The sequence below is a fragment of the Arvicola amphibius genome, chromosome 3, assembly GCF_903992535.2.
Source record: "Arvicola amphibius chromosome 3, mArvAmp1.2, whole genome shotgun sequence".
Lineage (NCBI taxonomy): Eukaryota > Metazoa > Chordata > Mammalia > Rodentia > Cricetidae > Arvicola > Arvicola amphibius.
In genome coordinates this window covers 51,268,699-51,294,503 of record NC_052049.1, presented here as the reverse complement: position 1 = coordinate 51,294,503, position 25,805 = coordinate 51,268,699, and the positions used below count along the sequence as shown (strand labels likewise).

Genomic DNA, 25,805 nt, shown 5'->3' with positions numbered 1-25,805 from the left:
ATTTCCAGCAACCACATAGCAGCTCACAACTGTCTATAACACCAGGATCTAACACCCTCACACAGACATACATGCAGGCAAAGCACCAATGCATATAAAATAAAAATATATAATTTTTTAAAGTTATGCTACCATATTTTTAATTTAAAAGTGTTGGCAACTAAATTGAGGAGGTTTTTATATTGTTTTATAAGCAACCATGCTTAAATTACATTAGAAAAATTATAGACCTCCTGCATTTGCTGTAGGCTTATTCCATGTGTTGGATTACAGTGATGAGTTAAAAAGCCCTTCAAATGTGAATATTTGTAGATGTACAATGACTTGGAAGTATCATTTTAGCAGAAATAACTAAGTTAGTAAATTCGAACACTAATTTGCCTTGCTATGTACCACATATATTGAGTGTTATGGTACAGGCTTATCTAAATGGAGTTTCCCCTTTTTGTGCTGCTGGTGACTAAACCTAGGGATTCACACATGCTAGGTACACTTTATATCGCTGACCTCTATCACCAGCCCTCGTTTTACTTTTTATTTTGATACAGGGTCTCACTAAGTTGGCCAAGCTGGTCTCGAATTCACTCTACAGTTCACCCTTAGATTACTGCTGGCTTCTATCTCCATATGTTTTCTTCTAAGGAAAGTCACTTGAAGATCTTGCTAATGGAGATTCACATTTTCATTGTTCAGAATTATTATAGAACTCAGGAGCAAGCAACATGGTGGAGATGATGAGCTGGGATCCCCAGAGAACATTTCTCTGTCTTTCCACAGATTCTGAAACTGGGGACACAGGAAGGCACGTCTACAGGCTGTTTATAGTGAGATTAGATTTCAGTTTGCACAACAACTTGTGTGGAGTTGATGGGTGTAGATGCTCACACGGCCTGAAGGAATGGGCAGAAGCTCACACGGCCTGAAGGGGTGAACCTTGGAACATGTCTCAGTCCTACAAACATTCATGTTTCACCCTCATCTTGCCAAGTCCGCTCTTTTTCTGCCATTTCCCTTCTGGTCCCTAGTATTCAAGCCACTTCCTGTACAAGGGTCTCCCCACTCCCACCATCTTATGCTTTTCCCTTTTCATCAGTATGCAAGAAAAATAACAATAGAAATTCTTTTACTTGGTGTGTGTCCTTGTTTTTTTTAATCTTTTTATGTGCATGGGTGTGAAGGTGTCAGATCCCTGGAACTGGATTTCCAGACAGTTGTGAGCTGCCGTGTGGGTGCTGGGAATTGAACCCGGGTCCTCTGGAAGAGCAGTCAGTGCTCTTGACCGCTGAGCCATTTCTCCAGCCCCTGGTGTGTGTCCTTGTTAAACCTTCTAGCCTTGTGGCAGTATCGTTTTCTCCATTTCTTGTGAATGTTTCAGCAGGGTCGTGGACTCATAACTGAGCTGACCTTGGAATTGCAACATTTTCATTCTTCTATATGAAAATGCATTTTAGTCTACAAAGAACAGATCTACAATTGGACTGTATGGTGCACCCCTGGTGGTGGGGTTGTGGATTGCTTGTCATGACCTGCACATTCGGGGGGTGGGTAGAAAAAGGTATTCACATGTAAGATCAAGGAGATGAAACAAGTTCTACAACATTTCAGGTCTTTCTACAACATTTAAAAATACCGGATGTGGTGTTTGGGGTAAGAATGCCCCCCCATGGGCGCATATATTGCATGCTTAGTCGCCTGGGAGTGGAACTATTTGAGAAGTATTAGGAGGTCATTGCTCCAGCACCATCCCTGCGTGCTTTCCGCCATGATGATCATGAACTAACCCTCTGAAACTGTAGGCAAGAGCCCAAGTCACGGCTTTCTGTTATAAAAGTTCCCTTAGTCATACATAGTGTCTCTTCATAGTCTTAGAATGGTAACTAAGAAACTAGCTATGGCCCTCTCTTCTCTTCCCTCCACAAGAAAAGTAAAAGGATAGAAAGAAGGAAGAGGGAGCAAAAGGGGAAGAAGAGAAGAGAGCAAGTTATGTCATTTAGAATTGTAGAGATTCTCTTACCAGTCACATAACCCTGATCTGCAAACCCACCCTCAGAAGTAGTCTAAGATCCCAAACCCAGCATGTGTGTAGCACTCAAAACGTCAGTGGGACTTGGCAATGGTGTCCCCCGAGGACTAATTAATCCTGCTTCTCACAGGGGTCCTATGTAGTCTTTCAGGAGAAAGGAAGTTTTTAGAGTGCTAGGAGATGTTCTCAGAGCAACTCGAGGAAGGATCTTTACAATTAGGAAGAACGGGAGGTTGATGGGGGCCAGCAATGAACTCCCCTCTGCAATAAAAGGCCTGGGAGTGCTGTGCAGAAAGGGCGGGAACCAACGAGCCAAACTGTTCTCAATGAATTCTAACCACCCGAAAAGCTGTGAGCTCCTTCGCAGCAAACCACCACCCTGTGGACATCCGGCTCTTACCCTTACTGATGGAGGCTCTGTCCGCTGTCCCTCAGTTGACATCTCAGTGAGTCCGTCTTCACCACAATCTGTGCACACTTTCCTGCCTGAGGCTGCTTTTTATGCTTTTCTGGTGTAGAAAGACAAAAGCATTGTTCCTAAAAGCTTTGTCCTGTCCTCTTCAGAGAGTGGGCCAGCCGCATCAACCTGGAATAACAAAACCCAGGCTGATGATCGTGGAAAAGGTAAACATCTTAGGGTTTCTGTTGCTGTGACAACACCAGGCTGAAAAGCAAGTTGGGGAGAAAGGGTTTATTAGGCTTATACTTCAGCATTGCTGTGAATCACTGAAGGAAGTCAGGACAGAAACTCAAAAAGGGCAGGATGGCCGGGCGGTGGTGGCGCACGCCTTTAATCCCAGCACTCGGGAGGCAGAAGCAGGCGGATCTCTGTGAGTTCGAGGCCAGCCTGGTCTACAAGAGCTAGTTCCAGGACAGGCTCTAAAAAAGCTGCAGAGAAACCCTGTCTCGAAAAACTAGAAAAAGAAAAAAGAAAAAAAAAAGGGCAGGATGGCGGAGGCAGGAGCTGATGTAGAGTACACGGAGGAGAGCTGCTTACTAGCTTGCTCTCCATAGCTTGTTTAGCCTGCTTCTATTTTTTTCCAGACCACCTGCCCAGGGATGGCATCACCCACCATGGGCTAGGCCCTCTCTCAATGATCACTAAATGAGAAAATGCCTTAGAGCTGGATCTCAAGGAGGCGTTTCCTCCGCTGAGGCTCCTTCCTCTGATAACTCTAGCTGTGTCAAGTTGACACCCAAAACCAGCCAGTGCAGTAAGTGATCTTGAGATGATAACAAAGTGAGATTAGAAAGAAGAGAAAAAAGTATGTGTGCCTACAGTCTGGTATAAAGAATCATTTCTGTGCAGAATGCCCCCTTCTCCCTGATTCCTCTCCTCATGAACCTCTCTCTCTTTCCTCTCACCCCTCTCTCCCTCTGCCCCCACCACATTTGCAACTTCAGGAAAGTACACATAATTTTCTTTCAACCTAATGTTCTCTACCATAAAATGAAAATGATACATGAGGTGATGGCTGCTACCCTAGTCAAGAGCACTCATTGTTGAAGATCCCCCAGGGTGAGGAATGTTCCCAAAATAACACGATGAAGTAATGGAGTCCTTCGGAGATGGGTCAGGGATGGTTTGAAAACCGAGCAGGTTTCAAGTCAGATGCCTAATCCATATCTAGAAAAAAAATAGCATGGGTTTGCTCTTCCCACCAATAAATACATGCCACATAAAGATGCCCCCAAGCAGGCATCATAGCTTTATGCCTGCATTTTGGAAAATTTTAGAAACCAGATAATTCTAAAGTAAATGTCTTTCTGTCCGATGTGATTACTTCACTTTTTTAAACAAGAAATTTATAAGATGCTTTCACACATACTATTTTCTAACAACTCTATATGCCTATCTCTGTAGATATAGACATATCATTAAAATCTGAAACAGGGCTGGAGAGTTGGCCCAGTGGTTAAGAGGGCTTGCTACTCTTCCAGAGGACCTGAGTTTGGTCCCCAGCAAGATAGTTGGGCAGCTCACAACTGTTGATGACTCTGGCTCCAGAGGATCCAATGCTTTCTTCTGATTTTTCCAGACACATGAGCATACACACACAGAATCATATGCATGGCACATACATACAAGTAAATCTTAAGAAAAATAAAGTCTGAGACAGATTGGCTCTAAAATGATGACTTAAAGGGATAAAGAGATTTGCTTGCTTTCTGATTGCAGAAATGATACGGGAGCTTTGTTCCACGTGGCCATTCAGCCCATCTTGGTGAGAAAAGAGGACTGTAGAAAGCATGCTCAGTGTATTGAGTCTCATTTCAGGACATGGAGGATGCCAATCCATCCACATCTGGGCCTCACTCAAATGGAAGGGCAGGTGGAAAATGCAGTATAGCTAAGTAGCCGTATGCTCCCCTCCAATCATTTCAGTAGGACCAGATATTGATGGAGGTGGACAGGCAGACAAATAAGCAGGGGACACTTAAGTATAATGACTTAGTTTCAATTTTAGATTTCTGTACATTCTATTATTTTCCTCACCAGCAAAGATCTCATAAAGATTAGACAGCTTTCTCAAATTTTAACATTTAGTGTCAAACTAGGAGACCCCAGCAGATGTTCTTTGGTGGGGTTGGGTTCTGGAGAGTTTTGAGTACCATGAAATAGAGAGAAGACATTAGAGGAAGAAGGGTACAATTCAGTGACATCACAAGACAGTAATTTGCAAATGTGGTGGTCAGTGCTGTGAACTTGACAAAATCTGGGTGTCTGTGGGGGGGACTGTCATGACTACACTTACTGAGGTGGGGTGGCTCATGTATGGGGTGATAGCATTTCCTGACTGAGATTCTGGACTGTATCAAAGGAAAGTGAGAATTGAGCCTGCATGCACTCATTGCTCCCTCTTGACGTATAAAGTGCCCACTGCCATGACTTTCCTGCCATGATAGACTATGTCTTAACTGTTGTGGGAATTCTGACAGCTAATTGCACTGGGGCAGCTTGGCCCAATGGATGTGGTCCTCTCTGGATGTACATGACCTGAATACTCAAATAAAAGGCAAGGGCAGGGTGAAAGACTCTCTTGGGTAAACAAGCTGGCAGCGAGCCATGGGAACAGGTGTGGCTGGCAGTTAGGTTCTCATTCCCTTTTGAAACAGTGGCAGCAGCAGCAGCAACAGTGACAGTGTATCTGTTGGACCACGGTAGCTTCTTTCTGTATTAGGAGTGTACTTTAATGATTGGCACCTGTTAATAAATCTGACTTGGTCACAGAGTTCACTCCCTCATTACTTAACTATGAGCCAGAATGAGCCCTCTCTCCTTTACGTTACTTTGTCAGAGTATTTTAATCACAACAACAAAAAAATAAATTAAGGCAATAGAGAATGTAAAGAGTGGAGGCCAGGAAAAAAAGAAATGAAAACAAGTCAATTAAGAAACAAACAGTTCAAGCGGGGCGGTGGCGCACGCCTTCAATCCCAGCACTCAGGAGGCAGAGGCAGGCAGATCTCTGTGAGTTCGAGTCCAGCCTGGTCTACAAAGAGCTAGTTCCAGGACAGGCTCCAAAGCTACAGAGAAACCTTGTCTCAAAAAAAAAAATGGAGTCTCTCAAACCATGGCAGAGTCTGAAAAACCACTGTCTTATACAAGACAGGGTAAACTAGAGTATGGCACAGCCTGATCAACACTGCATGGATATTAGCATCCTCTGAGCCATGGATGGGAGGCACTTCAGTGATATCAGGCAAATGTCATGGGTACAGGGAAAGATGAAAAATTGAAACTATGGGGCTGGAGAGATGGCTCAGCGGTTAAGAACACTGGGTGCTCTTCCAGAGGTCCTGAGTTCATTCCCAGCAACCACATGGAGGTTCACAACCATATGTAATGAGATCTGGTGCCCTCTTCTGGCCTGCAGGGATATATGCAGGCAGAACATTGTATACTTAATAAACAAATCTTTTTAAAAGAAGAAAGAAAAATTGAAATCATTTTCAAAACAATCCACATCCATATGCAAGAGCTCCCAATTTAGATATAAGATGTGAGCTCCTTTCTCTTCTCTGGACATGTCCATTCAATGGGTTAGGAGAACAGCCCACTGGCAAACTCCAAGCATATTTAACATTGAATTTTTATTTTCTCCAAATTCTGATGTTTAATGTTCTCTTTCTCAATACAATATGACAAGGCCATCCCCTGTTACTCAAGCCAGACACCTGAAAGTAGTCTTTGACACTTTTTTCTCCAATGCAGTCCATCACTTCTATCCCCAAAATATCTCCTTTTTAAAATTTTCTCTTCTTCTTCCTTCCAAGTTGTTTTAAATCGCTCTTCTGAACACCTAAAAATATACCACTGAACTTTGACATAAAATCTCCAACCCTTATCAAGATCTTCAGTCAAGCTCCCACCTCCACGTTCTTTCTGTGTAACTTGCTCCTCACTTGAACTTCCTGTATGACTGGCCTTTGTTCACCATTATCCAGTTACAGGAGCTTTCTTACCTCAAGGCCCTTGCCATGCTCCCAGTAGCACATCCTGTGATAAGAACATAGACTCCACTTCTGCCCTTTGAGCTATGTACTCATAAGTGAAACACAGTATCCATAAAATGGGAGTAGAATTGGCACCTATATCTTACAGACATCCAGTGTACTATAGTATACTATACTATACCGTACTATACTCTACTATAGCACCCAACATACAATAAACATCTAAATTTCTTAGATAAAAATCAGTTATTCAGTGACTAGGTCCTACTCAGACATAGTTCCTTATTTTTCCTAACTTCAAGACAATTTATAATTAGTTATTCCCTTTTGGCTTTGGTAGTTTCATTTAATGTCTGGGTTTTTTCCCATAAGACACTAAATTATGTGATTTTCTAGTATCTGTGGCCTACACACCACCCATTTCCTACTATCTACAAAATTAATTACATGTACAGATGTTAAATATTTGTTGAATAAATAAAACATTGTAATGGGTTCAAGCTTTCAATTAAATTATAATGAGCTAGCTGGAATTCAAATCTCTCTTTGCCTAGCAACCTTGACAACATAGTAGTTTTAAAGTTCATAACATCCAGTTCAGGTTGGTCGCAAGAATGGGTATAACTTGCCCAGTGGTCTTCTATGACATTCCCTTCCCCCTGAAAAGAAGCAGCATTGTAGGAAGGAGAGACGGCTCAGCAGTAAAGTGCTTGTCTCACAAGGATGGGATCCTCAGCTCAGATCCCCAGCACTCACAGAAAGAGCAAGATGGAGTGGGAAGACACAGGCAGGATTGGGAGTGTGTCAGTTAGCCAAGCCAAATAAGAGCCCTCCGAGTTCAAAGAGAGACTGGGTCTCAAAAAATAAGTCAGAAAAATAATTGAAGAAGATATCTGACCTTGACCTCTGACCTTCACACACAGTGGCACACACATAAATGAGGAGGGAAATGGATGGTAGCAGCAGGAACACACAAAAAATGATTACAGAGTATGGGGTCACTATATAGTATTCGCTATATACTATAAACAGCAGTCATAGAACCAAGTATGAATCCGTATCTAGTGATAGTAGTGGGGGATGGAAGCCAACATAGCTTATGCCAAAAGAAATTTCTGGTGTTCTTCTTATGTCATTATCATAACAAATGTAAGAGTCAGTGAGGTGATTCTGTGGGTAAAAGCACTTGCCACCAACCTGGTGACCTGCATTCAATCCCCAGGTCACACCTTGTGGAAACAGAGAATAAACTCCACCCCTGTCTTCTGACCTCCACATATGCACCAAGCCCACACACATGCAATATAACTTTTAAATTTAAAAGTAATAGAAGTCTAGCTCTTGACTATATGGAAGTAGACAAGGCTCGAGTTGCGTCATTTCTGTATACAGAAAAAAAGAAGGTAACAAAAAGGAGGGGGAGATCAAGCAGATATTATTTTCTAGATTGCGGGCCCATATAACTGAATCCTTTGCCACCTGGACTCTTATGTATCTCTAGTCAGATCTATCACCAACCGTAATGAAACAGTTGGAAATCTAATATTTTTATATGTCTATGTGATGGCTGTTTTAATTCATTTAATCTCCCTAGGCCGTTTAATGTGGGTAGGTAATAATAAATATTTGGTACAACAGAGTTATAAATTGTAATTGTAATCTGTTATGGTCAATATTCCACCAGAAGGGCCTGTCTTTAAGTTTAAGGCATTTAGGTCATTAGCAACCCTAGGTTGGCAGTTTTTTTAAACCCTGGTCCTTAGAATTATTTACGTTAAAAATCAGACTCCCTACCTCAACCCTGAAGAAATCAATCGAGGTTGTACTTTTTGTACTTTTAAGAGTGCAGCTGCCGAGCTATCTGAGAATGGAAACTAAACCTCGAAGCCTCGCGACTGGCCTGTCTTCCTTGTCGGAAACAAGCAGCGTGCAGCGTTCATAGCATCAAAGAAATTTGTCCGCAGCGCCGCCCCGTAGTCCTTGACCACAGAGCAGCATTGAGTATGCGCGTTGTGCCGGGAACTCTGGGATGGCCTCCCCGAGATACCGGCCCTCTACGGCTAGTAAATCTCCTACTTCCGGCTGAGGCCCCGCCCACGATCCGCGAACCAATGAAATGCGGAATTGCTGAGGCTGTGACCCAATGGCCAGGGCTGTCTTTCATTTCTGCCCGCAGTTTGAAACTGTCAAGGGGCTGCTAGGGTAGCAGGTGTTTGCTGTGGTTGCGGCGGCGTCGCTGGGGGTGCGGCAAGTGAGGAGTCGGGGTTTGGCGGAGACGGTGGGTGCCGTCGGCGGGGTCCGGCCGCTTCCGCCCAGACAGGACCGGGGGCGTCATCCCTGAAGGTGCAAGGAAGAGAGGACACAAGCGACGCGAACTGAGCATCGCGCGTACCAGCCCGGCAGGTTCGGGTTCTGCTCTTTAGGACGCGGGGTGCTAGTCAATCGTGAAGTTGTGTTTTCCTAAGAAAGAATTGGATTTAAATGGGTCTGCATTGGAGGGTGGTGAAAGAAATATTGGAAGGGACTGGCGCTCCCCGTCCCTGCATGCAGTTAGGAGAGAGGATGTCACCTTCCTGCCAGAGACACGTTGGTTCGCCCTCTGTATCTTAGGAGTTGCATTTGAATTCCTGGAGCCCGTTTTTCAGCTAAGTTGTGTCTGTGGCAACGAGGAGCATTCAGACTATCTTGTAGTTTCTACTTAAGTTAGAAAATACTGAGACCATGATGGAGTAATGCATGTCACCCGCTAAAGAAGCATCGTTCTTCTGCTTTCGTTTCTGAACCCAGAGACTGAGAAAATGCTACTGCTGTAGAGTCTCGAGTTAATTGTCATGCCTGTTTGCAAAGAGCAGGGTAAATGGCAGATAACGTGTTTTCCAGAAGCACACTCGTTTTGTGTCCGCAATATATATTTAAGAAACAATTGTTAACGTCTGATCATACCAGATCCTTTGTTACTAAAGTAATCCACAACTCCCAACTCTAGTTGCCTACCGGGTCTGCAAACAAATCATAAAGTAAAACGTAATGAAAATTAAAACAAAGCAAATTACTGTAGTGGCTGGTTTGAAATCAGTGAAGCATTCATTCCTTGATGCAGACCATGCTTGTTTTATCTTCCCTAGGTGGCTTTAATGGAAGACAGTCACAGCTGAGATTTAGTTTATTTGTCTTTTGTAAACATAGCAATACTGAATAAAAAGGGAATTCCCCTTCCAGAGTCCGGCTGCAACCTGGCTTTCTCTTTTGTGGCTTCCCTGCATCTTTCCCTTCCACTCCAGTGACTTCATCGCTTGTTTATTTTCTTAGCAAGCTGTAGTTGATGCCTGTTCTGGTAGCGACTGAAACTGTCACAAATGGCACAGCAACTTCCTGATTGACTAGTTGAGGGCCATCCTTACCCCTTTATGGTCCATGACCCTCATGGTGCTGCCCACACAATTCCAGTGTTCTGGATTTCTCTCCAGACATTTGACTGAGACTTTGTGTCTTAAAAATTATCAATTGTAGATTTAACTGTCTTCTCATGGGAATAGTCCTTAACTTTATCAGGATTATGATCTTCTCCAAAATTATATTGGAAGCTAAAACTCTTTCTAGAAAATACACATGTATTTGTATTCTAGAAATGTGTGCAATATGTGTGCTTGGTCTGCAGGATAATTCTTCTTTACCATGCCTCAATGGATGGTCCTACCCATTCCCCTTTATTTAGACACACCAATAAATCAGTGCTTTTTTGGTCTCAACCCTCAGCCTGTACTTGTACTGAGGGTCTCCCTCCTTTATATTGAATTCAGGAACTTGAATTTAAGAACCAGTATTACATTCTAGCCATTGAGGATTGCGGTGCTTGGAGCTGTGCACCGTACACAGTGACCATCGAACAGCTGTCCCCTGTAGCCACAGTCAGAGCTTGATTCCCAGACACCTCAGTCTGCAGGTGCTCAAGAGACCTGTGTGACCCGGTGTGGCAAGTGCATGTAGCCTATTCCACAGACGGTCTTTCACACTTTAAACCATCTCCAGTTTACTCATAACCTTGATGCAGTATAAACATTGGGTAAGTAGCTGTTGCACAGTACTGTTTAAGGGATAATGGTAAGAAAAGTCTGCATGTTCAGTGCACATGCAATTTTAAGAAATGTTTTTGACCCACAGTTGGCTGGACCCATGGATGTGGAACCCAGGGACACTGAAGGCTGACTGTCCTGCAGGCTCAGCGTTACTCAGTGCTTCCACGGAGACCTCCCACCAGTGCTCCTGGCACTGAACTCCTCGTCCATCCTCCAAGTGTCACCTTCTTGCAGTCCTCGCTTTGGTGAGTAGGGTTGTGATCCATCTAGTTAAGACAGAAGTCTGGACACCTCCAACAGTCTGCGCTTTCTCCTCTTAAGTGGCCATTAATCACGACACCCCCTTCCCCGTTTCCACCACCACCGCACAGCTGTCTCGGAGCCACACCGCCCTTACCCTCGCCAGGTCTGCATTCGAGTTTAGGGAGCTCAGTTGTCTCTGCGTCAGTGAGAAGAACCTTTATGCTTGGATTACTACAACTAGCTCTCAGCTGGTTTCTGTATTTTTAGAATCCCAATCTTCCCTAAAGTTGTCAGAGTAATTTCTTTAAAAACAAGGTTACGTTTGGAGATGTGGCTCTGCAGTAGAGCATTTGCCCTGACAGGCATAGCTGTGTATGGGTTCAATCCTCAGCGCTACAAAAATGAATAAAAAGATTGGGCACATCAGTTAAGTCACTTAATAGTACCTTCTGGAACAATTCAGCCTTTTCATATGAAAAGCCCTGGTCTCAGCTGTTCCTTATTCTTTCTTCTTTACTTGCCTTCCTTGGCTTCAGCCTAGCCAGACACCCTGGCTACTGTTAGCGTACATGCCACACCTCTGTGTCTTGGTCTGTGCTGTCTTCAGCCTTCGTCTGTCTCTCAGGGTGGACTTGCTCATCTTTCAGGTCTCAATCCCTGGGCCATCTGTCTCTCTTACTGGTGTCCAAAAGTTTGAATAGTTTCTATTTGTCTTTAAATTTATTTTTTATTAGTTTTCTTTCTCTAAGACCTTTAATCATTTCAATGTGTTTATTTTAGTATGTTGTAGTATATAAACTTAATTTTCTTATGATAATATTCCCAAAATGTAAGTGTCTCAGGAAGGAAATTTACAGAAATTGTTGAGCTGTCTTAGTTCATTATCTCACAGGAAAGTATACAGTCCCTGGGATGTCATATAAAGCTGAAGAATGGTGACCACAAGCTCTTATCCCTAACACACCCTGCAGGGGATTGTCCTGAAGCATTTTACTTTAATCTTTGATGTACTTAGCTCATCTCTCTCACTGTATTATAATATATTAATTATGCACTGCTTGGAGTAAGTTCTTTTTTTTTTTTTTTTTTTTTGCCTGATGATTCCCCCACCTGTAAGTGCTCAGTATGTTAAGTGAGTGATCTCTTTTTTTTTAATGACATGAAAAATTGTTTGCAAGATAAAGCACTACTTCATGCCCCTGTCTTTAAAAGCTTTGAATTAAGCATTCTGGGAAACCAAGTTAACTTGTGCTGTTTTACAGCATCTGTGCAGAATGTCGTCTGATGAGGACAAATACTCACTTCATGTTGCTCACAACAACTCTGATCGTGACAGTTCCGTCTCCACAGATCTCCAGGTAGGAAGACATCTAAATTTATTATGATTTTTTTTTAATTTTAAAGCGTAAAGCCTTCTGTAATGCTGTATGCCTTTAATCCCAGTACTCAAGAAGCAGAAGCAAGGGTATGTCTTTAAGATTAAGGCCAGCATGGCCCACATAGAGAGTTTTGAGACAGTCAGGGCTACAAAGACTGACCACCCCCAAAAAAACAAAATTAAAGTGTTAATTTGTGACAAAACTAAAAATACTTTTTGTTATTTACTTATTCCATTTACAATGAAATACTACATTTACAATATTATCAAACTTAGAGAACTCTCTACTAATTTGGGGAGTATATTGTTTTAAGTTTGCAGAAAATAGCCATGAACTGTTCCAAAGCTTTTCTACAAAGGCTTTAACATAGTAAAAAATAATACTCAAAGTTTCAGAAACATTTTGTGAAGTGTTCTCATTGAACTGCCTCTGCTGAGTGCTCTCATTCTTACTGTAAAGTAACAGAACAGAAGCCCATCTGAAGTTCTAGAGCCCAGGATTCTCTGGTGGTCTATACAGTCCGATTCTGGTTCCTGTTGCCACAGACACTGACAGATAAATTAGGAGAACTGACTAGGTAAGGTTGTCTTATTTATATGAGAGAGTCAAATCCCAAAGACCACCTTAGCTGCAAGGGAGTAGAAGAAATGGATGACCATTTGCCAAACCCTGGAGCTCATTGATTTACAGGAGTAAAGGAGAAATGGCTGCTCATGGTTCATTAGCAGGTCTACTACAAGAGACTTGGAATTCTGTATATTATTTTATTAGAGTCAACTCATATTTAGGTTTATGGAAAGCAACAGATCCTTGTATCTTATCCACATTTATCAAGTTAGGGTTGCCTTTTATCTTAATAACTGAAAACCTTGGCATTTCCCTTTATTTTAATAACCAGATATAATTTATATTATTTTTAATTTAAGAATATTTAAGGCCAGGTGGTGGTACGCACACCTTTAATCCCAGCACTTGGGAGGCAGAGGCAGATGGATCTCTGTGAGTTCAAGGCCAGTCTGGTCTACAGAGTGAGTTCCAACATGGGCTGCAAAGCTACACAGAGAAACCCTGTCTTGAAAAAAACAAACTTAATTGATTAATTAATTAAATAAATATTTTAAAAGAATTATCATTAATTTAAAGAATTACAATTAATTTACTGTAAAGAATTATAATTGTTGTAGACGTCATGATATGCTAAATGATTTTTTTTTTCCTGACACAGAATTTCACTTTGTAGCTTCAAGCTAGCCTGGAACTGACTGTTTAGCCCATGCTAGTTTCAAACTCATGATCCTCTCATCTCCACTTCTCAGTGCTACAATTGTAGGTCTTCACATCTGCACCCGCTACACCTTCTACTTAATCCTAGGATACGGTTTGAAATTGCTTTGATGGGCGTCACCGAGAAAGAGTTGCTCAGAGCCATGTGAAGGCTCTGGTGTTAAGGTCTGTCGGCCAACTTTCTTCTGTCACTCCATAGGTGTTTGCTTCTCTTCTTCCACATTAATATACACTGCATAAAAAGTGTATTTCCTTCACCTAATGCCTAATGTATTTCCTCTATGTGTGTTAAATAGACTCCACATTGAAATTCAAACCTACTCAGTCTTTCACGTTGAAATTTCACAATTTTCAAACAGAATAGTGCAAGCTCCTTTTATAATTTTACTTAAAATTCCAGTGCTAAAACAAAGCTACAATCATACAGATTTATTTTATGAACTCAAATCCTTGCCATTTTCTTCTAAGAACAGTAGCAAAAATAAGAAAGCTGCCCCTGTGAGTATGTGCTTTGAAACAAAGGAAAACAAAATGCCTGTGTAGTTTCATAAGTTTGAATATCCAGTTTGCTTCTTTTGAGTTGCATATAGCAAGAAATTCTAGTACCTTGTGTGGTGGTGCATGCCTGTAATGCAAGTACTTGGGAGGCTTAAGCAGAAAAATTGCAACCTGGACTACACAGAAAGTTCTAGCCTGAAAAATATAGGGAAGTCCTTTCTCAAAAAAAAGAAAGAAAGAAAGAAAGAAAGAAAGGAGGGAGGGAGGGAGGGAGGGAGGGAGGGAGGGAGGGAGGGAGGGAGGGAGGGGAGGGAGGGGAAAGGAGAGAGAAAATATAAAGTCTCAATTGAAGTACTTGAAATTGAGAGTGATAGCTTTTTAACAGCATGTCTTCTCTTCAGTGAAATTGATCTGCAACATAAGAAAGAAGAGATAGAAAAATATTATATGAATCACACATCTGTGTCCTCTTTAAACTTTTAACTGTAAATATAAAAGTCATACCAGAAGTACTCAAAGGACTCAAGCTTAGCATAAGAGCCAAACTTTTCTGTATTGTGGTAAGAATATGACTGTTATGTGATTAAGTAGTTTTCTAACACAAGAAATTGAGTGGTTGGATACAGCACAGTAAATACTACAATCCATGACTGTTACTGCTTCTCTTAGGAAGAGTATGAGGAATTGCTGCGCTATGCTATTGTGAATCCAAATGTTGAATCCGGTGCTTCACAGCCGTCTCATCCAAAGGGAGAAGTGGTACCAGACAGATTTCCTATGCCAGCCGGTATGTTTTGCTAACCAGGTCATGTACAGTTGTCAAGATACCACGTAAGATCCTGAGTTCGTCAGTGATGGTGACATTATTGTGGAAATGTCCCTTGCCCTCAGCGGTTTCTTCTCAGTCCATGGTGTAAAGCAGTAACACATGGGTCCTGCTTTGCATTTTACTGTGTTGTTCCTGGCTCTCTTGACAGCTAGATTTTATTTAAAATTCAGTTAACTTTTAACTTTATGAAAATGACTAAAGTCAAAGTAACACAGTGGTGATTATCTCTTAGTGGAATATGTTATGCCTCATTTCTTGATCCAGAAGTTTTATGTGAGGATTACTTTGAAAACTAAATGCCCAAGCCCATCTTTAAAGATGATCCCAACACTGCCCTCTGGGAACCACATACTAGTACTTGTCAGATACATTATCTGGGCATGGAGGATGGATTGGGTTATAGCACAAAGGTGAGCCGTCTTGTGGACTGTCAGCAGTCCATCTGAAATCTGGTACAGGCCACATTGTGCTTTGATAGAAGGGGTAAAGGAGGAAACAGACAGGAAGCTCTTTTTACCTTTAAGTAAAGTACAAGCTCAAACAACTCAGTAAGTAAGAGCTCTCTGTTTTGCATTTATTTATTCAGGAACATGTGTATGTACACGCCTACATGCACACGCCTACATGCACCTGCCCACAGGGGTCTGTTCTTTCCTTCCACTGTACAGTTTCTAGGGATTGAACTCAGGTCAAGCTTGGCAGCAAGCGTCCTTACCCACTAAACCATGTCATGGGCCCTGAATAAACATTCTTTGAGAGGGCTGAGACAGCCAACATGAGAAGTCATCATATAGTTGGCTTGCCTCCAAGGATAACCGTCCTTGAGGATGCACACAACCCACACAGAGACAACAGGCTCCTGGGTTTCTGCTGAGTCACAGCGCTAGTCTCTGTTCCTCATTCCTCCAATTGTTCATCCCCGCTCCCTCACCATCTTTAGACTGCTGCACTGGAGCAAGAAATAAGACTGGAGGACCATGACTTCAAATAATTTACTATGGCAGAATGTTTTCTGTCCAGATTTCAATTCCTTTAAGAGATGTGAACCCTGGGTTTACTCACTATGCATCAGGAGTGTCAATAATCTTTTGATTACACTGAGTACCCCAAAGTACAGTTCCTACTGACCAAACTAAAAGTACTGCCAGACCTATTTATATAAACAGGCAAGGGCTGGGAAGAGAGTTCACAGGCCAAGTGCTTGCCATGTAAGTTTGAGGATTTGAGTTTGAAATTCCCAGCACCCATGTAAAGCTAGTCCAGTCATGTGAGTCTGCCCTTCAGGCGAGGGTGGAAGGCAGAGAAGGAAAATCCCAGAAAGCTCACAGACTGGGCAGCTGCATGTACAGCAGTGAACACAGAGACGCTGTCTCAGACACAGTAGGAGAGCATCTCCGCAAACATGTCACGGCATATGTGTACTCATCACATAGGCACACAGACTGTGTGCGTGTGCACTTATAGATGTTATATCTGTGCCTTAGATAGATACATAGGAAGTAAGCACAGTGTTCTCAAATAAAGAAGTACAACTGAGCAGTGCTTGACCTCTCTAACAATCGGAAATTCAAATCAAAGCCATATTGAAATTCCCGTCTTACCCCACAGAAAGGCTGTCATCCAGAACACAAAAACAACAAATTCTGGTGAAAATATAAGTACATGGTAGACGTAACATGCTGCTGCTGGTGGTGGGTGGGAATGTGGACTCGTGCAGCCACTAAGACAGGCATTGTGGAGGATCCTCTCAAAAGTAGATGGTTACAAGTTATCTAGTTCTAATTCTGTCATGGATTTTTTTTTGTTTTGATGGTAGGTAAGTGCATAAAATATATTTGATACTAAAAGTATAAAATTTAATATGGAGCTAGCTTCACAACTTCCATTCCGAATGCCAATTCTAACTGAGTTATGTTGAATAATCTTTGGGCCTGCTTAATTTTCGTGTGTGTTTTGTTGTTGTTGTTGTTGTTTTCTTTTTTTTTAAGCTGTGTGCCCCTGGATATACACTCAAGAAAATCCAAGCTGGTGTTCAACACCTCACTCAGGTTTATTGCAGCACTATTCACTATAGCTGTGGCATAGAATCGGAGAACAGTGGGGTGTTGTTCAGGCGTGAAAAACAAAATCATGTTGTTTGCAGAAAAATTAATGGAACCTGAGAATCATCAAGTTAAGCAAAACAAACCAGGCTTTGAAAGACAAATAGTGCATGTTTTTCCACATATGTGGAATATGGATTTTTTTTTTGAAATTTAAGACATAAAAGTAGAAGGAATGTTATTTGAAGAGGAGAGGACCAGAGGAGCAGGGACAGCAAAGTAGGAAGGGATGTGTGTGCTGTCTGCATGCCTGAGAATGTCGCAGTGAAGCCGCTGTCTTGTACAGTGCATGCACACATTTTTTTTAAGTAGTTCACTTAAATTTTAGGTGTTCCCCTCCTCCCCCATGTTTTTTTTCTTTCTGGCAGGAAATAACCCTGTAAAAGAAACTGCAGTGGAAATTGGAAAAGGATGCGATATTTCTAGCCACTCAAAATCAGGTGGGATGACAGTTCCTTAGTTTGTTTCATTAAGTACAATGTACTTATAGGAATAATGTCAGCATATTACTTAATAATCAGACTCTTAAAATGCTCATTTGTTCCTGGTTTATATGATAATATTTAAATCTTGGGCAGTATCATTGCAGGTGATCTTTCAAGCTCTTAAATTATATGATTCTATTTTGTAAATGGTGACTATTTCAACAATAAAAGCACAGAGTCTATTGGACATGGTGGTGGAACATGCTTACAACCCTACCACTTAGGACACTGAGACAAGAGGATAGCTAGTTTAAGGCCAACCTGGGCTACATAGACCCTATCTCAGAAAAACAAACAAACAAAAGGGGGAAAGCAAATACATATTGCATAGCAGATGTACAACTTAGGGAATAATTTTTCTTCTTGCAAGGAGTTTCTGGAAAGATTGCTTTTAAGTAACAAGTTGTTTAGTGATCCTGTCCTTGATCCATTCTACAAGAAAGAGAGGAAAGCCCTTCAGTCCTGGTTACTAAAATCTCATAGTTAGTGTGGGATACACGGGAAATGATGATGGATAGTGTCTAACTCTAGTAAATCTGTAATCAAAGATTGACTTTCTACTGTATGCTTTTTTAGAGATAGAGGCCAGTTATATGTATCTGTGCTCTCCCCCTTTCACTGGTAATGGCAAGTGCTGAGAGCTGTGTGTCCGTGAGCATGCATGTAGATTGGTCTACATAGTTCTCATTCACAGTATCTGATAAATAAATAACTAGCCCCTTTATGTTGTCAAATCATAACAATGTTAAGGGCAGTACCAGCACTGAATTTAAAGCAATAGTGTCTATAGACAGCTACCCTCACCTGGTCAGTTAACTCTCTGAACCCTAGTTTTCTGCTTAAGGTCTAGAAAATACCTACCTCTTAGGATGGCATGTGCGACCTAGCCTTAAAACATTTTTATCACAGAAAGGTAAAAGCATTGTTATTGTTATATGATGGTATGTCTTCAGTTCAGACTGGACAGGATAAGACACGTCTTTGTTGTCATGGGAGCTGTTTGTGAAGTGGGAAGGCATCCCACGCCAGTCAGACCTCAATCGATGGCAGTACTAATATCACAGTCACCCACACAGAGGTAGACCTCTGTGCTTTTCTCAGCCTCCAGTAGTTGACAGACATCTTGTAGCCTTTTGATATTACTTGCCAGTTGGAGAATTCCCATTTCACCTGGCTGCTACTTGACTGCTTTGCCCTTCTTCTAGGTCCTCGCCAGTCTCGCCACCCAGGAAGCCCTCTCACCCCAATCATGGGATTTCTTCAGTTCCACATCTTTTAGATGACTCCTCCTCGCCAGCCTCTTCTACTCACAGAGATGCCCCTGAAATAATTGTGGGCGATCGTCTTGTTTCTGATGAAAATCTTCAGAAGGTGGAGAATATACTTGACCTCTGGAGTTCAGGTCTGAAGGTATTGCAGTTGTTCTACCGCATTGTGCACTGCGGTCTGACACTTGAGCACTCTCGTTCTCTCTCTCCCTCTCTCTCCCTCTCCCTCTCTCTTTCTTTTTAATTTTTCTAGAAAACAAAAACCTAAACCTTTAGGTTGCTGGAATGATCCATGCAGTGTCTCAGATTTGTGCTTCTTTAGTGCACATATGAACTGCCTCGATGTCTGTTAACTATGGGTTGGTACTCAGTATGTTTTAGGTGGGGCCTAAGATTGCATGTTTCTATTACACTGCTAGGTAATGTTACTGGTTTCTAAACCCTACATTGAGTTGCAAGGTTTTAAGGAGTTGCTAGGATACTGTATGTTCTGCCACATTTCTCGTGTGTTTTAAAGGCCTTCTTGATGATGTTCAGTGACGAATTGACACTGTCTGTCTCCTCAGACCCAGTGATGACAATAGAGCCTTAGGAGGGCCATACACCTGGGAGTCCCAGCTATTTGGAAAGCTGAGATTGAAGGACCTTTTATGTTTAAAATATATATATACTTTATCAATGTATATTAATTTTATAGCAGCCACATTGTCTGAAGAATCTGAAAGTGTTTTTGTTTGGTGATATCGATACCTGCCAATAAGACAGTATTACAAAAATATTCTGATTTTTGCTGGTTTTTTTTTAAATTGAGGGGGCTGGAAGAGATGGCTCACTAAAGAGCAAAAGTACCGCTCTTGCAGTGGGTTGAAGTTCAATTTCCAACACCCTGTCGGTGGGTCACAACCTACTGGAACTCTAGCTCCAAGGCATCTGAAACCTATGGCCTCAAGGGCACCTGCACTCATGTTCACGTGCCCACACAGAGACTTACACATAACTTAAAACAAATAGCTTTTTAAGTAATATGATTTAACTATTCCAAAATGGAGAGAATGAACTTTACCGAAGCATATAGTATGTATTTACATAAAGTTATGATCTTAGGAATTCTGTGGCATCTATATCTATATCTTCCTGTTAACTCTGTTAAACTCTAAAAATACTCTGCCAGCAGTTTCTACCGTCCTCCCCTTGGCACAGGTTTCCTGGTGTGGAAATAGAGGACATCTGTTGAAGTATTGTACAGACAGCCATTCAAACGACTCTCTGTTCAGTTAACCAAGAGTTTTTATTGAAGGTTTTTGTTGTTTTTAGATGCTCATTGGTGGCTTGGTGTTTTTACTCATGCCAGTCAGTAGGTTGAACAAGCTGAGCTCTTTGTTGTCAGGTGACTATTGTGGTAAATTGTTTGGGGGAAAACCTCAGCTCTATGGTTTCAACTACCACCACCACCACTAATCAGCCGATCACTGTGCCGCAGTTTAGCCCACATTCCTACATTTCTAAACCTGAACCATTTTTCTTTAAATTTTTTTGACATTTATGTTTTAATCTTATATGTAGGGATGTTTGCCTCCGTTTATGTAAGTACATCCCATGCTTGCAGTACCCAGGGATGACAGAAGAAGATGTCAGATCTCACAGGACGAGAGTTGCATATGGCTAAGCCACCATGCAAGTACTAGGAATTGAGCTCAGGTCTTCTAGAGAGCAGCTAGTGCTCGCAGTGCTGAGCCATCTCTCCGCCCCATCTAACCTATGTTAGTATGGACATATAAGTCTGTGACTACACAAAAGAATGTAGTGAATGAAACCTGAATTTTTTTAACGTAGCAAGATTTCATTACAAAGTCGCATACATGGGAAACTGTGGAGAGCCATGGCTGTTGAGCTTGCTAACATCGTTTATTAGTATGCTGGGATTTTTTCTTTTAATATCTCTTGTTTTGACCTGATCTTTTTAATTGTTTATTTTCAGTTTAAATTTTAAATGTGGTTTTAAAGAAGAAATGACTTATTTTCAGTATGTTTTCTTTTCAGACAAACATTATATCTGAACTAAGTAAGTGGAGACTTAATTTTATTGACTGGCACCGTATGGAGATGAAAAAGGAGAAGGAAAAGCATGCGGCGCTTGTGAAGCAGCTGTCTAGCCAGATCGCTGACTTCGAAGGAGCTGCAGAAAGCCTTTGAAGTTTCCCTCGGAAGAAAGGATGAGGTCCTCTTTTCTGTGCCTCCCTTTAGCGAGACTCGAGCAGACACTCAGTGGAAATACAGTTCTGAGCTGTTGACTATCCTGCTACATCAGACAGAGCAGAAAGCTAATATTACACACGAGGGTAATGGGCTCCATCGGAAGCTCTGCCTTTGGTGATTTTGATGTTTTAAGAGCCTGCTCAATGTAGGACACAGACATACTAGGTTTTTCTACCTGATCATTTTTGTAACTCATTAACATCAAGGAGCCAGCATTACCATACATTCCCCATCCTTGTGGATGACGGGCTAAGCATCTCAATGCTCTCAGTGAGATAAACACAGAAAAACTCCTCATGTCCTCTTGGCTTCTCAAAAACCAGAGGGTAGAGTTCAAACTGGTCCAAGTTTTCTTACCTCCTGATCACATCTTAAGCAAAATAGTGGGCAGTGAGCCTGTGCCCCTGCTGACTCATATCTGTTAATGGACGGGAATGAGCTAGATGTCACGGGTGGGGCAGGCGCAACAGCAGCTCACCTTACGAAGCGGCACTTGGTTTATTATTGCTGATTCTTTGAGACAGGGTCTTACCATGTCGCCTAGGCTGGCCTCAACTCAGTATGTAGCTCAGGCTAGCCTCTTAACTGGAAATTCTTCCAGCCGTCTCCCAACTTCTGGGATTATAGATATAATCTATATAATAGGCAAGGTGATATTTTTCAGATGTACAGTTACTGTTCTTACTGGTATAGTATTAAAATCAAACATTTTGTGTAGTATGTTTTGTTTGAAATGATTTCTCTATTATTTTCAAAACTCCTAATTTTTCTGACCTTGAAGAAGCATACAAAATGAGTATGCTTGCATTCTGTTTATGAAAGTGGATAAAATGAGCAAGCCGTATATCGTCATTCAACTTAAGACAGTGTAGCGGACAACTTAGAATGCCCTTTCTTATTTAGAAAGTAAGGCTGGGCATTGTATACATGTAATCTCTGTATTTAAGAGGTGGAGACAAGGAGGATCACAGGTTCGAGGCCAGCTGTGAACACAGCAAGACTCTGATCTCAAAGGGGGAAAAAGACATAAACTAGAACTCAGTGTCTTGTGGGTTTTGTGGTTTACTGAGGTCCTTCCAATGTGTCTTATTTCAGATACATCCAGTCATGTGGCTCTCTGGAAAAACAGTATCTTAGGAGTTAAATGCTTTATTTTAAGGATAGTAATACTGTCATTCAAGAAAACCATTAAAACAGAGCTATTGTGTTTATAAATTTTGTTGAAACCACAAAAATAATTAAATGCTGAGAAACTTCTATATCTAAGGTAGTAACAAGGACTAGGAAGACATTTCAACCAGACCCTTTTCATAAGTCAGATAAATAAAAACTTTCTAAATGTGAAGCAGCAGTTACCTTCACGAGGTAATGTTAGGAAGTATGTTAATCCTCACACATGTAAACTTTATTGGGAGTAGCAAGATGTAAGCACAGTGACGATTTCTTCTCCTTTTTTCCCATCATTCTTTTGATCCTTAACCACATTCACCATGAGAAAACATGGCCTCTGCAGTAACAGTCTGTGCCAAGCACGCCAGCATATGCCGCACTCAGCACTCTGAAAGAGGAGGATCCACAAGTTTGAGTCCAGCTAAGTACATAGTGAAACAGTGTTTTCAAAACAGAAGATAAGCTAATTGATGAATAGAGGCGATGGCCTATAATTATTTTCTATAGCATTTTTACATGAGAAACTCACTTTCTGGAAAATGAATAAACTGAACAAACCAGCACCCTGTAGCTTAAGACAAAAAGAAAAACCGGAAGGTTGGGTGTCCTATCGTGAGTCAGCCACTGCTGTCCTGGTATCACCGTAATGGGTTATTACTGTTCACAGGTGATTTCCAGCTTGTCTTCATGCCATCGGCAAGCAAAAGGAAAGGACCAGAGTTGATGAAAACCTCCTTCCACTGGCGAATCAGCCATGTCAAGGCAAGACAGGAAGTGAGTATGAAAAGATGACCATTGTCCGTCAGTGTTGGACTTTCAGTTAGAGACCTTAGGGTGACCTACTAGAACTCGCTAAAGTCAAAGATTTGTTTTCTAATGAATCAATACAAATTAGGTCGTAATGTTGCTCTGATTTCAAGAAATTTGAATATATATATATGACAGATCAAGAAATTTGAATATATATATGACAGATAAGCCGTTTGCTGCTTCACTGTGGTTTAACAGGGTTGTACCTGACTTTTAAATACTTGGCAATGAAACTCTTTAAGACACTTGACCTTGGAAGCAGTTACTTGGAAAAAGAATTTGTAGCCTTAAATAGGCCATTTGCTTCCTTTCTTGTTTCTGCTTCTGACATGTCTATTCAAGCATAGCTGTATGATGCGTGTTCTCAGCTCCTCAAGGCTGCAGCAGGGGGATCGCTTGAGCCCAGGGTATGGTCCCAGCCTGGGAAACATAACAAGATGTTGGCTTTAAAAGAAATGCTGATGATAATAAATCCTAAGTACATCCTCTTCATAAACAGACATTACTATTTTTACACTTAAAATGAAGCAGGTGATGTTTGTTCAAGACCTGACTTAGTGTGAGAATTCAAGAAGGTCATATTAGGTAGGTTTTGACAAGTTTATACCAGAATATCATACTTTCAATAAGTAAATGCTCGGTGTATCAAAAATAGTGATAGTTTGTAATATTTGTCCTTTATTAGTAATAATTGTTATTTATTAAATTAACAAAGAGCAATAAATTAATGAAGGAAGAAATGTTTGTATGCACTGTGGTCTCAGCAAATGAGAGGCGGGGGCAGGAGGATTGTGAATTGTCAGCTTAGCGTGCAAAGCAAAAAGCACTGTTAAAAGTAGAAAAGTGGGGCTGGAGAGAAGGCTCAGCAGTTAGGAGTATATGCTGCTCTTGCAAGGACCTTGGTTCCCAGCACCCACACCACATGGGTCATAGCCAGCTGTACCTCCAACTCCAGGACATCTACCATCTTCTGGCCTCCACAGGTACCTGCACTCGCATACATGGACACACGTCACAAAATTTTAAATAAAATAACTGTCTGAAACGCAGAAAAGTATGAATATGTATATGCCATAAAAAATAGAGTGTATGGGCTGGAGAGATGGCTCAGAGGTTAAGAGCACTGACTGCTCTTCCTGAGGTCCTGAGTTCAATTCCCAGCACCCACATTGTGGCTCACAACCATCTATAATGAGATCTGGTACCCTCTTTGGGCCTGCAAACATACACACAGACAGAACACTGTATACATAATAAATAAATAAATCAAAGAAAAAAATACTCTGTCTTTAAAAAAAAAGAACAAGACATTTAAAAAATAGAATGTAGAAATCTCTGATTAAAGGAAATGAATATAGAGATGTAAAAGACATGAATATAGAAAATATAGGCTATGTTCACAGCCCTGGAGTAGTTCTAAGAGATCAATACTTAAGGAGAATGTTATCATGAATCTCCTTTAAGAGTACCTTCTGTTAGATCTCCTGAGTAAATTGGGAATGTGGGGATAATGGCAGAGGGTGGGGGGGGGCGGGAGGGAGGGGAGGGGAGAAAAATATATAAATAAAAGCAATAAAACTAAAATAAATAAATAAAAATAATTAATGGACCAAGAAAAGTATCTTGTATTAATCCAAGTGTATCAAATACACATTCCTCACATTGAAACAAGCTATCAAGGGGTTGGGGACATGGTCCAGTCAGTAAAGTGACTGCTGGTCTGCTGCATCAGCATGAGGGCCCGTGCTCACATCTCTAGCACCCAAATCACAGCCATGCATAGCAGCATTTAGGGGCTAGAACGGTTGGAGGATCCCTAGAACTCATTGTCCACCCTCGCTGAATCAGTCTCTAAAAATAAGGTAGAGAAATAGAGGAAGATAACCTACCACTGATCTACACACACATACACACGTGTACATGCCCATGTGAACATGCATACACCACACTCAGGAGATGGGTGGATGGGTCAGACTGTCTAAAATTAGTGTGCCATAATTTTAAAAGTATGTGTAGTATGTGTTAAGTGACGCATGATGAGAATATGTATTTTTAAATGCTGGCTGGAACTGTCAAGTTGTCATCACTTTTGAATAGTATCTTAATTTTAAGAAAATGAAGAAATGCAACTACTTGAAAAGCATTCACTGATGAAAGAAAAATAGTTGATGTCCCCTATTTGTTCAGCGTAGTGTTGCAGAGGGTGACAGTGTGGGTTAATTATTTCCACAAACAAAAGGGAAAGTAGAACCACCTGAACCATTGCTACCACCTTCCACCTTCCAGCCACTCTGTTTCTCTCCAGTTCCTGCTTTCAGCTAAAGGTCGTGCAGACTCATGACTGAGGTGACACATTTCTTGTTTTCTCTTTGACTTGGTAAGTCCTGTTGAGCTGTAATGTCTTGGCCAAGAACCAGGCAAGCCTGACTTCTCCTTCCCTGCCTATGTGGCCCCACTGGTTACTGAACCTCTTTCTCTAAGCCAGTTTCCCATGTGCAGCAGCGTGATTGTATTGATTGTATAGGATTAGTGATGGCATCTGTGCCCTTCCCACTGTGCTGGGTTTTGTTACATTCCCCATACATTTACCAGTTCTCTGTGGTTCTGAGGTTGGGTGTTGCCTTTGTTCAGGTCTATGAAGATAAATTGGCTGACCAGTACTTCCGGAGAACTTTGCTGAAGAAGGTCTGGAAGGGCTGGCGTTCCGTGGTTCAGAGGCAGTGGAAAGAGGTAGTGGAACGGGCATGCCAAGCGAGGGCTGAAGAAGTCTGTGTGCAGATCTCCAATGATTATGAAACCAAACTTGCTATGGTAAGCTGCTTTTCAGATGAGGGCACAGCCCACAGGATCAACAAAGCAGGGCTCACAGGGGTTCACAGAAGCTGAAGCAATAGCCACGGAGCCTGTATGGGTCTGAGCATATA

General features: G+C 41.6%; 1 protein-coding gene across 1 annotated transcript in view; it reads left to right on the top strand.

Annotated features, from left to right (window-relative positions):
* The first annotated feature begins 8,662 nt into the window (after window positions 1-8,662).
* Poc5 (POC5 centriolar protein) overlaps window positions 8,663-25,805 on the top strand; it is a 31,077-nt gene continuing 13,934 nt past the window's right edge. Inside the window, 12 exon segments of the mRNA XM_038324313.1 lie at window positions 8,663-8,884; window positions 10,643-10,802; window positions 12,063-12,158; window positions 14,631-14,748; window positions 17,261-17,332; window positions 18,582-18,787; window positions 20,686-20,814; window positions 20,816-20,863; window positions 22,739-22,756; window positions 22,758-22,787; window positions 22,789-22,845; window positions 25,513-25,692. Of these exon segments, the coding sequence (XP_038180241.1) occupies window positions 12,075-12,158; window positions 14,631-14,748; window positions 17,261-17,332; window positions 18,582-18,787; window positions 20,686-20,814; window positions 20,816-20,863; window positions 22,739-22,756; window positions 22,758-22,787; window positions 22,789-22,845; window positions 25,513-25,692 (942 nt within the window). The 5' untranslated portion in view covers window positions 8,663-8,884; window positions 10,643-10,802; window positions 12,063-12,074.